Raw genomic sequence first — 12020 nt, 5'->3', positions numbered from 1 at the left:
CCACTGTGCTGCCTTATCAATTTATTTTAGATTACTATTATTATTACTATTATATTTACTTCATAGCTTCCACTCACTTACACATTTTGTATTTAAATGTAGCTGTGCATAATATATAAATGATGTGTAAAACTCCAATGTTTGTTTAATGTTCTATACTTTAGTAAATAGCTTACTAATATATTTATTAATTATAAATATTATTATTATTATCTAATATAAAATCAAATCTTTCTCATAGTTGTAATAAAAATTTTTGTGTAAATCTCAGGCTGGAGTCAAGTGTGTTTTTTTTCCCGCGGGCACCTGCAGGAGGCGTGGCCATCAGTGGCTGTGCTGGGGTGGAGCTATAATCCCCGCCCCCAGACGCTCACTTATATGAAGAGTTCGCGTGCTCTGAATGGCAGCAGAAGTTCATTCATGTTCAACCTCCAGAGTTTTCTGCGCATCTGAAGGAGACGGATTCAGTCAAGAGCTGATCTAAAACTTTCGCTGAAGTTTCGAGGGGAAATTTACAAAGATGCCACGCTCATTTCTTGTCAAGAAGTATTTCACCAACAAGAAGCCAAACTACAGTGAACTGGAGAGTCAGACTGGTGAGAGTGAAATCAAGAGATGTTTTATTTCATTTATTAAAAGATCTCAGTCGATTTGAACTAAAGTCATTGGTCATGACATTCTCTATATGTTGATATGTTTTATTTTACTTATTTTTTCAATTGATGTCACTTATAGATATGTTTTTTTATTGTGTTATTTTAATTCTATTTATTTCTATTTTATTCTATATTCTATATTCTATTTTATTCTATATTTTATTCTATATATTTTGTTACCTTTACTATGCCTCTCTTCAGCTATTCTCTCCCGGTATTTGGCCTCGGTAAAGTTAGTTTGACGTTTGACATTCATTAGACATTCGGTTACAAACCAATTAAATTCTTTGCTCATCCGATTTACTGAAAATATGAATTCAGTACTCTATAAAATCAACACAGGGAAAACTGTAAAAAAAACAAAGCTTGTGCATCATAGAGGATAATATTTAGACAATTATAGAGTTTATTTGAATATTGAATGTTTAATTGACTTTTAACACTTTTACATTAAAAGTTATTTAAAAATATTACAAAATAAATAAAGTGCTGATTCTAAAAGCAGATCTTGTGCAATAAGCAGGATGTTTTTCTGAACATTTTGGTACTGGTTTTATTGTATAATGTCATATGGTTGAATTGTTTAATTCATTTATATGCTTATTTTTTTATCGAGAAATTAAGCCTTGTGCAACATAGAGGGCACATATTTATGCCTATCTGACCTATTTTTGGCTACACCTGAATCAGAAAGATGCATGAGTTTTTGTTCCACATTGGTATTTCTGAATTTATTTGGTAGATAATTGTCAAATAATTTAGATTTTTTGGCCAAATAAATCTGTATTACTAAAAAAATATTAAAGAATAGGAAAAATACGTTACATATCATTACATATTTTTAATTCTAAACCAAAAATAATGACACGTTCTGCACGATTTGCAGAATATCATCCTAGGCTTGTTGAATAAATGTTTAATGACACATTAAAAGACTACTTGAGAAACCAAATGATATTTAAAATGCAACTTACTTGTCATTTCAAGTGTCTTATACTTTCCTGCTGTCTTTCAAAACCCCTTGGGTTTTACCTATTTGTCAGGTTTTTAATTCACTTAAAATGAAACAGCATATTTAGACCATTTCTGTTATGCATTTGATTAAGCACAGGACAGAATAAGCATGTTTTAAATAAGTATCTTACTCAAATTATTTTACTCACATTTTGAAATCAGGACAATCAGATGAAGAATAAATAGGAAGTGTGTAATGTTTACGTCTAATTATTAGGAATATTTGTTGAGCATGAAATAAATCAGGACCTAATACATTGCATACCCGTTACATATTTCTTTATTTCTGAAACAAACATTATGACACATACACCACGGTTTACAGAATGCCATGTTAGGCCACTTGAGGAAGAGTTAATAGTGTATAAATTAACATTTTTGCATTCACTATCCCTTTAAGTATTGATTTAAGTATTTAAGAATTTTTAGTATGTTAACCATTGCTCCCTCAGCAGCATAGCATGCTTTGAATGGCATCAAACTTTTTTTTTTTGAATGCTAAAATGCTTCAGCTATTCTCACATTACTTTGATTATATCTAAATCTAAAAGACACGTCCGCACCACATTGGTAGTTATGTGTAAATTTGGTAGATAGCAGTCAAATAATAGTTTATTTTTTTGAGCACCATATAAATCAGGTCTGATACGTAACATATCCACTACATATTTTTATTTCTGAACCAGAATGAATTACACAGTCACAGTTAACATATTAACTTAAATGAACTCAATTAAAAGACACTAACAATACTTGTGCAGAATTTATTAATCAGCTCAGCATTTACTAATGTATTGTTAACATCCAAACTCACACTGAAAAAAGTGTTGCATGCAGAACTGTTGCAAACAATTTATTTGTGTTGAATTTAAACAAACAAATTAAATTTAATAATGTTCAACTTAATTTTTTTGTTTAAATTCAGCCCAAATAAATTTTTTACAACCACTTAACGTAAAAAAAAGAGTAAATCCAAGGAATCATCTTTAAATATTTTTTTTCAGTGTGCTTGTTAATGCACCATGAGTTAACATGAACTAATAATGAACAACTGTATTTTTGTTAACTAACATGAATACAAATACTCTTACTCAGGGGTGTCAAACTCAATTCCTGGAGGGCTGAAGCCCTGCACAGTTTAGTTCCAACTCTGCTCCAACACACTTACCTGTAGTTTTCAAACAAGCCTGAAGGACTCAATTGGTTTGATCAGGTGTGTTTAATTAGGGTTGGAACTAAACTGTGCAGAGCTGCGGCCCTTTTGGAACTGAGTTTGACCCCTGTGCTCTAACTGTTCATGTTAGCAAATGCATTAATGCAACCCTATAGTAAAGTGTTACTGATGAAATGTTTACCAAGATTTACAAATTGTCAGTAGTTAGGCCACTTGAGGAGAGTCAATGGTGTGGAAATGTACATTTTTGTGTGTACTATCCCTTTAAGTACTGATGGACTCCCAATAGCATGGCTGTATATGAGAGTCATTGTAGGTGTATATGCACATGTTTTATGTACAGTGTGTGTTGATAAGTGACGTTTGAATTAAATCCTGAATGGCCCCTCATACTCCAACAATCTAAACCAGTGGGTAACACTTTAGTTTAGGTCACAATTCCTACTATTTACCACTGGCTTATTACCTATTAGATGTTAACTTAAGATTATTAGTAGTTGTAAAGTTTGTGTGCTGCATAGACATGGGATGATAACCGGTTTCAAGTTATACGGTGGTTTGTAAAAGTCATACTATTCTTAAGGTATAGGTAAGATTTTTTATTTATTTAATGTTTTATTTATTTTTATTTATGATTTAGTTTTTTTTTAAAGGAAAGATCTCCAAAGATGCTGTTTTAATTGTAAAGGAATCTGTGCTTTTGAAACTAATGAAGACAGCAGAAGTCAGTGGTTCCCCTGCTGAAAAATCCAGCTTAAACCAGCCTAGGCTGGTTGGCTGGTTTTACCTGGTTGACCAGCCTGGTTTTAGAGGGATTTTGGCCATTTCAAGGCTGGTTTCTAGCCATTTCCAGCCTAGTCTTAGCTGGTCTGGCTGGAAATTTGACCAGCCAAATCCAGCTAAAACCAGCTTGACCAATCTGGTTTAAGCTGGATATAGCTGGTTTTGGCTGGACTCCCGGCTGGTCAAGCTGGTTTTAGCTGGTCATCTCCCAGCCTGATCAGCTAAGACCAGGTTGGAAATGGCTGGAAACCAGCCTGGAAGTGGCCAAAACCCCTCTAAAACCAGCTTGGTCGACCAGCTAAAACCAGCCAACCAACCTAGGCTGGTTTAAGCTGGATTTTTCAGCAGGGTCTTCTGAATTATTTAGCCTGATGTTTACTGCTACAAATAGTTATAAATGTTTCTCAAAATAAAATAAATTATGTTCAAAGGGGGAAAAAGTGGTTGTTTTTTACCCAGACATTTAAAAAGAATATATTTTAGAGCAGTGATCACAATACCGTGATATATTTATGCAAGGTGATCATACCATCAGAATCTTATATCAGCCCATGCCTAATGCTGCATCCCTAATCCTACCCAAAACCTAAACACAACTTCCACCTTACTAACTATTAGTAAGCAGCTAATTAGTAGTTTATTAAGCTAGTAACCTGCTGAAAAATCCAGCTTAAATCAGCCTAGGCTGGTTTTAGCTGGTCGACCAGGCTGGTTTTAGAGGGGTTTTGGCCACTTCCAGGCTGGTTTTCAGCCATTTCCAGCCTAGTCTTAGCTGGTCCGGCTGGGAGATGACCAGCTAAAATCAGCTTGACCAGCCTAGCCAAGCTGGGAGTCCAGCCAAAACCAGCTATACCCAGCTTAAACCAGGCTGGTCAAGCTGGTTTTAGTTGGATTTGGCTGGTCATTTTCAGCTAAGACCAGGCTGGAACTAGCTGGAAACCAGCCTGGAAATGGCCAAAACCCCTCTAAAACCAGGCTGGTCAACCAGCTAAAACCAGCCAACCAGCCTAGGCTGGTTTAAGCTGGATTTTTCAGCAGGGTAGTGTTAGTTAATGGTTTGCTAATACAGTGATCTCTTCCCCAGACCGGCGATATGCAGTCGTCCCGCAGTGCTTCCCCCTGGATGACCCCCTGGTGCCCAAATATCCCTCCATGCTTGTGTGGAGCTCCAGTGCTCTGCCATTCCCTGGGGTCTCCTCCAGCGTGTCCTGCCCCCCCGCACCCCTGGACCTGAGCTCTCCGTCCAGCAGCAGCAGCAGTGGAGAGGAGGATGACTGCCGCACATCTGACCCGCCCAGTCCAGACCCCAGTGACCGCTTCCAGTGCGCGCACTGTGGGAAGAGCTGCAGCAGCCCAGCTGCTCTGTCCCGCCACCAGCTCGCACACTGCAGCCCACAAGACGGCATCAGCGGAGCTACCAACTCCATCACCAGCTCCAGGGCCGCCTTCCACTGCAAACACTGTCCCAAAGAGTACAACAGCCTGGGTGCGCTGAAGATGCACATCCGCTCGCACACACTGCCCTGCGTCTGCAGCACCTGCGGGAAGGCCTTCTCCAGACCATGGCTGCTGCGGGGACACATCCGCACACACACCGGTGAGTTACAGTAGAGTAGAGCAGTGTTTCTCAACCACGTTCCTGGTTCCAGAGGCCCCATTTACACTAATGCGTTTTAGTTTGAAAACGCAAAGGTTTTGCTACGGTTACGCTATGCGTCTACACTACGCCGAAGTTTTCGAGCGCCGAAACAGAGCATTTTGGAAACGCTGGAGAGGCTGTTTTCAATCTGAAACGCTGCTGCTCCGTCTCAGTGTGGATGTGGGAAAACGGAGACATCTGAAAATGGAGGCGGGGCTGCCGACATTCGCTACCTGAATGGGGCTTTTGTGTCATAACAGTGGCGCAAAAAGGGGGTATGCAGTATATGCGGCCAAGTGTAAAGTGTTCATGTAAATGTAACTTTAGATTTTTTTTTTTTACAATTTTTATCAAAATAAAACTGTCAAATCATACATACAGTACAGTTGAGGTCAAAAGTTATAAGATTAATCTGAATTTTTTCTTTATTTATTATTAATTATTTAGCCTAAATAAGAGGGATCACACAAAATGTATGTTTATGTAAGTACAGACCTATTTCACATAAACCGATATTTCAGATAAAATATTTGGATTAAAAATTCACCTATATAAATATTATATACTTGATTATAATGATTCTTAACCCTGTTAAAGTTGACACATGAACAAATTGTCTAAATATTCACATTTTTTGGAACTGAAATGTTTTTAATCCTTCTATCAAGATCCATTTTATACAATATACATGTTTTTATAAATTTATTATGTGTCATATTGATACATCCGGCCTTTTGGTAACTTTTTTTGTTCAAAACTATTTTATTTTAGTTACAAAACTTGAACCCGCATACCTCTCAGTATATGTGTAGTTGCGCCCCTGGTGTCATTGCATATCCTTCCCTTATTGGTCAAGCCCCTATCACATGACTATGGCCCCGTTTACACTAGTACGTTTTAGTTTTAAAACGGCGTTTTAGAATGAAAACGATCCGCGTCCACACTCGCGTTTTACCCAGCGTTTCTGAACTGCTCTCCGTCCACACCAAAACGCTGAAAACGCACATCACGTGACCACACAGACGCTCTCGGGCAAGCGCTGCAGCCCATGTACCCAGATGAGAGCTCTGCTAGTCGGACTTCTCATCAAGCATCTCCCGCTGGATCTAATCTCACTATATTTATTAAACGGGATATTTCATTCATCTTGTTGTCTTTATCTAACGACATATTCCCTGACTTTGGGCATTGGAATCTATTACTTGTTCTCAGGTAACGTGTTTTGGCTGAGCGCAAAGATAAGTTAATGATTAATGTAACCACGTACATTCTGTATATTGACTTATCGCTTGCCTTTATTTCCTATAATGTATAAACTTATTGTATGTTATACTTTTAAAATGGCCATTATCGATTCTTAAAACTGATACTCAGCAAAAGAGAGGGCATGTTTCGTATTTTCACTGAAATTGAAAGGAGGCAGTTGTTATCGGCTCCGTTTTGTTATAAATATCCAGACAGTGAAGATGACGCTCATCTTATACAGCACGGCGCCTCAACATGTCTGCTGTCTAAGTTGCTAATATTAAAATGAAAATAGGCAGTTCCTTAAATCATGTTTACATTTTATTGTTGAGAAAGTGAAACAACGAAGCCAGGGTGATGTGAATGAAGTTATAAAGTACACTGTTCCCTTTGAAGATTTACCCGTGTCCTCGGTATAGTCTGCTTTTCCATATCAAACTGAGAAGAAGAGACTGCAGCCTTGATCAAACTTGCGAAGTCTGAACTTACACGGAGAAGATTCAGGACTGAACTGTGTGTTAGGCTACTTAATATTCAGGAAAAGCCCCAATCAGAGAGGCGAACGTCTGCAGCCCCGCCTCCGTTTTCAGATGTCTCCGTTTTCCATCATCCACACTGAGACGAAGCAGCAGCGTTTCAAAATGAAAACGGCCTCTCCAGCGTTTTCGAAACGCTCCGTTTTCGGCGCTCGAGAACTCCGGCGTAGTGTGGACGGTTGGCGTAACCGTAGCAAAACTTATGCGTTTTCAAACTAAAACGCATTAGTGTAAACGGGGCCTATAACACATGGCTTTAATGCTACCAGAAGACAGCAGACCAGCCTTCACTGTAAACAACAACATGAGCACAGAAATGGGAGCGTTGTTTGCACTATTGTCTGTTTTAGGCGCCATTGTGCAGTTATTCATTTGGTACAAAAAAAACTGTGAACTGTTTGCTTGTGAAATGCTCATTTTTTCCACTTAGACTTACTTTGCGTCCTGTAAATAGCGAATGCGCTCTTGGCGTGACGCAGCTGGCTCTTAAAGGGAATGGGAGATGAGACTCTAGTTGGTTTATTCTCAAAACACACCTATAACTCATTAAGAAAATAAACTCAACCCTTTTAGACCATGCGCCGTGGCGCAAGGCAGATTTTCCGTCCTTAAATTAGCAAAAACGCATCCTGACACGCCCTGAAAGAGTTTGCGCCCTGCGTTTTGCGCTCTGCGCATGCACCGTCAAAATAGAGCCCAATGTATTCAAAAATGATCAAACTGTTTAACTCTAAGGGAGCTTTAAAATGAGGCTCTTTTAAAGCGGAGTGTGCTATAAACAGCGAGTTCTTCCTCTGCAATGCACCAGCAATCACCCAGAGCAACTGTTTTGGGTTTTCATGCATAATCATGTTGTATTTGTACCCATCGTGTGTGTGTTTATACTAAAAACACGACTCTCTATCTGTGTTTGAAGGCGAGCGTCCGTTCTCCTGCCCTCACTGCAACCGTGCATTCGCTGACCGCTCGAACCTGCGGGCTCATCTGCAGACCCACTCCGAGGTGAAGAAGTACCAGTGCGGGTCTTGCTCTCGGACCTTCAGCCGCATGTCCCTCCTGCACAAGCACACACTGTCCGGCTGCTGTCCGGCGCTCTAGTGGACACACACCGCCTCAGTGACTAAATGAACTGTGTTCAACCACAAGGTGCTTTTCTTTATTCCACAAGCCAAAGGAGAGATGTTATTTTTCTACACAGAGATCACTTGTCAGCCATATTTGCAACGTTCATGCAAGACCAAAGTCCTGTCTATATAAACGGGGGAAATCTTGAAAACTGCTTACTGAACTCTCAAGTAAACACATATTTCAATTCAGCAACACAATCTAAAGTGACCTGCCCTATTACTGTAGTCGCTTTGGACTTAGTCACATTTAAAACACAGAGTTTCTGTTTGGTCCAGCTAAAGTGTGCATGCAACGATTGGCACAACGCTAATCTCCTTTATGGCTGTTTCACAGGTAACCAGAGGATGCTGTTATTACCCTTAAGGACTGGAGGATGACACTAAAGGACAGGATATGTGATGGGATGTGCTGTGATGAGTTTTCTCCTGCCGTAATCAACGCAGACACACAGTAATGGACAAACGACAGGGTGTGCCTTAAAGGGGAAGTGAAGCACTCGGTCAAGTTTACATTATTTTGTACATTGGATTCCACTTTAATGAAAATATAGTAAACAAACTCGATTAACGTAACCATTTAGCAGAAAACAGCACGTTTCATCATAGATCTTAGACCTAGGGTGCCGCCATCTTGGAATGTCTCTCTGTGTCTGATGTCATGGGGTTGGTTCCTTTCCCTCAGCTGAACAGATGCAGAAGAAAAGGACTGAACATGGAGGCTGGATAGCATAATTTATACCAATGTGTGAAGGACGTGGAGCTGCTGGAATGTGTGCGTCAGACACAGCGACATTCAAAGATGGCGGCATTCTAGCTCTAAAATCTATAGTAAAACATGCCGTTTTCTGCTAAATGGTTACATTAATCGAAATTGTTTACTATATTTTCATTAAAAAGGAATCCAATGTACAAAATAATGTAAACTTGACTGAGTGCTTCATTTCCTCTTTAACAAACAAACTTTAACAACAATCTGTACAACCCCTCCCCCACAGAACCACGTGACTATACAGACTTGGCTATTTTGACTGGAAGGCGGGACTTTCTTCGCTATGGCAGCCATTCTGAGCGTTGCACTTTTTCCCATTCAAAACAATGCAACTAAACTGTGTCTATCAATAGTTTAGGTTTTACCTTGCATGCCTTGACATGGTGTCCAACCCAGTCTGCAGGTTTGAAGGGTCTGGCCTGGCTCTGATGGATTCTTAGGATGCACCTCGGTGCCGGCTGGTCCGGGCCTGTAAGGCACAGCTGCTGTAAAGTGTGTGTGTGTGTGGTGAAGACTCGTCTCTCAGCAAGATCTGTGGGGATGTATTGAGACAGCTGTTGCAGCGACACATGCATTGGCTCTCGGCGTCCGCTTATCTCCTGAAAGGCACACCAAAGACCTGTTTTAATAAGAAGCTCAATTAGGCTGAGGAATTCTCTCTGTTATTTGATCTTTGAGGTATTGTGGCCATTGGCTTCTCTTAAATGCACAGTCTGACTCGGCGGCTCTGTGTTTTATTCTCTTCTTAAAGGTGTCAAAAAGAGAGCCAATTGGGATTTGGAGGAGGGTTATGTACAAAATCTCTTGCTTAAAGGGGTAGTTCACCCAAAAATAAAAAAAATGACTCATTATTTACTCGCCCTCGAGTGGCTCCAAGTTGGGTTTCTTTCTTCTGTTGAACACAAAAGAAGATGTTTTGAAGAATGTTGGAAATCTGTAACCTGTAAATCTTGATGTCTATAGTACTATACTGTAAAACCCAACAGCCAACTTTATCTAAGTAAATGAGTTTAGTTAACTCAAAATTGACTGTAAGTTAATTCTACTCATTTGAAATGAGTTTTGAACTCAGTGTTGAAGGTAATGAGTTAATTAAATACCTCATTACTGAAATAGAGTAAGCTTACAGGACTCATATAGATTAGTTTAACTCTATCTGTTTGAGGAAACCGATTGCCACAAACCATTGGAGTTGCCTTAACCTACTGGGTTTTACAGAGTTCTTTTCATTTATCGGGTTTTACTGTGCTCAAACTGCTTCATTTACTCAAATAAACTCAATAAGTTCACAGTACTCATTAAGATTAGGTTTTAAACTTAAATGGTTTGTTGCAATTGGTTTCCTCAAATGGCTTGAGTTACCTTAACTTTTTGGGTTTTACAGAACACTATTGAAGTCGATGGCTGTTTTTACCCCGTCATTATACAGCATATCTTGTTTTGTGTTCAACAGAGGATAGAAACAAGCGTTTTTTTGTTTTTTTTTTATTGTTTTTTTCAGGGTTTTCACCTTTATTGGATAGGAAAAGGAAAGTAGAGAGAAGGCGACGCAGTGGTGCAGTGGGTAGCACGTTCGCCTCACAGCAAGAAGGTCGCTGGTTCGGTTGGCGTTTCTGTGTGGAGTTTGCATGTTCTCCCTGCGTTTGCGTGGGTTTCCTCCGGGTACTCCAGTTTACCCCACAGTACAAAGACATGCGGTACAGGTGAATTGGGTAGGCTAAATTGTCCGAAGTGTATGAGTGTGTGAGTGGATGTGTGTGTGGATGTTTCCCAGCGATGGGTTTGGCTGGAAGGGCATCCGCTGCGTAAAAAACTTGCTGGATAAGTTGACGGTTCATTCTGCTGTGGCAACCCCGGATTAATAAAGGGACTAAGCCGACAAGAAAATGAATGAATGAATGAATGAATGAAAGTAGAGAGAACCGACAGGAAAGCATGGGGAGCAGAGAGAGAGGGGAAGGATCGGCATAGGACCACGAGGCGGAATCGAACTCGGGTCGCCGTGAGCACCGGAGTGCATGTGTCGACGCCCCAACCACCACACCACTGACGCCGACAGAAACAAGCGGTTTTTGAACAAGCGGAGGATGCATAAATGATGACAGAATTTTCATTTTTTTGGGGTGAACTGTCCCTTTAAGGTCTTCCATAAAGTCTGTATCATCTGCTGCGCTGCGGACATATTTTTTCCAAAGCCACAGTGCTTTATATGAAACGTTTGTCTTCATGTTGGTTATATGTTGGACCTTTGAGGCAAACCAAATGCTATGCAATCTTTGTTTGAGCATTGACGATGTTTTCGTGTATTTCTACTTGTATTTCTACAGTTTTTTTGTCCAATAAAGTAATTTATGTTTTTTGTTCAAGACGAAAGGGGCTGATTTGTGTTTTTTATTAATTTTTATTAGAATGGAAAGGGGTAATAATGAATCATTAAATGAATAGTTACTGTCAGGGGCGGCGCAAGGGGGTGGGTGGTGGTTGGGGGGGGGTGAGTAAGGACGATTCTAAGGGCCCATACTATTAGGGGGGCCCCAGAGACATTATCAAGGGCCCGCACAAGTCCAAACCATCCAAGGATGTTGTAGGATGTGAAGAGATATATCAATTATCAAAATACTGGTGTATTACACTATTAAAAAAATATGGTCGTTTACCATAAAATATAGACAATTATTTGAAAAATCTAGCTTAAACCAGCCTAGGCTGGTTGGCTGATTTTAGCTGGTCTAGACTGGCTTTAGAGGGGTTTTGGCCATTTCCAGGCTGGTTTCCAGCCATTTCCAGCCTGGTCATAGCTGGTCAGGCTGGGAGATGACCAGCTAAAACCAGCTTGACCAGCCTAGCCAAGCTGGGAGTCCAGCCAAAACCAGCTATATCCAGCTTAAACCAGGCTGGTTAAGCTGGTTTTAGTTGGACTTGGCTGGTCATTTTCCAGCCTGACCAGCTAAGACCAGGCTGGAAATGGCTGGAAACCAGCCTGGAAATGGCCAAAACCCCTTTAAAACCAGGCTGGTCAACCAGCTAAAACCAGCCAACCAGCCTAGGCTGGTTTAAGCTGGATTTTTCAGCAGGGT

General features: G+C 40.1%; 1 protein-coding gene across 7 annotated transcripts in view; it reads left to right on the top strand.

Annotated features, from left to right (window-relative positions):
* Window positions 1-405: 405 nt before the first annotated feature.
* The window catches only part of snai1b (snail family zinc finger 1b), a 159957-nt gene continuing 148342 nt past the window's right edge, over window positions 406-12020 (top strand). The window contains exons 1-5 of one of the 7 annotated variants that reach the window (XR_015522988.1): window positions 406-596; window positions 4712-5224; window positions 7964-8193; window positions 8509-8644; window positions 9108-11316. Coding sequence is in view for 2 of the 7 variants with exons in the window: in XM_087306235.1 (XP_087162361.1) it covers window positions 521-596; window positions 4712-5224; window positions 7964-8145 (771 nt within the window). In the remaining 5 variants the exon portion in view is untranslated. 7 annotated transcript variants of the gene reach the window in all.

The sequence above is a fragment of the Danio rerio genome, chromosome 23, assembly GCF_052040795.2.
Source record: "Danio rerio strain M-AB ecotype USA chromosome 23, GRCz13ab, whole genome shotgun sequence".
Taxonomy (NCBI): Eukaryota; Metazoa; Chordata; class Actinopteri; order Cypriniformes; family Danionidae; genus Danio; species Danio rerio.
The sequence above is the reverse complement of the archived record's forward strand: the minus strand, read 5'-3'. Positions and strand labels throughout refer to the sequence as shown.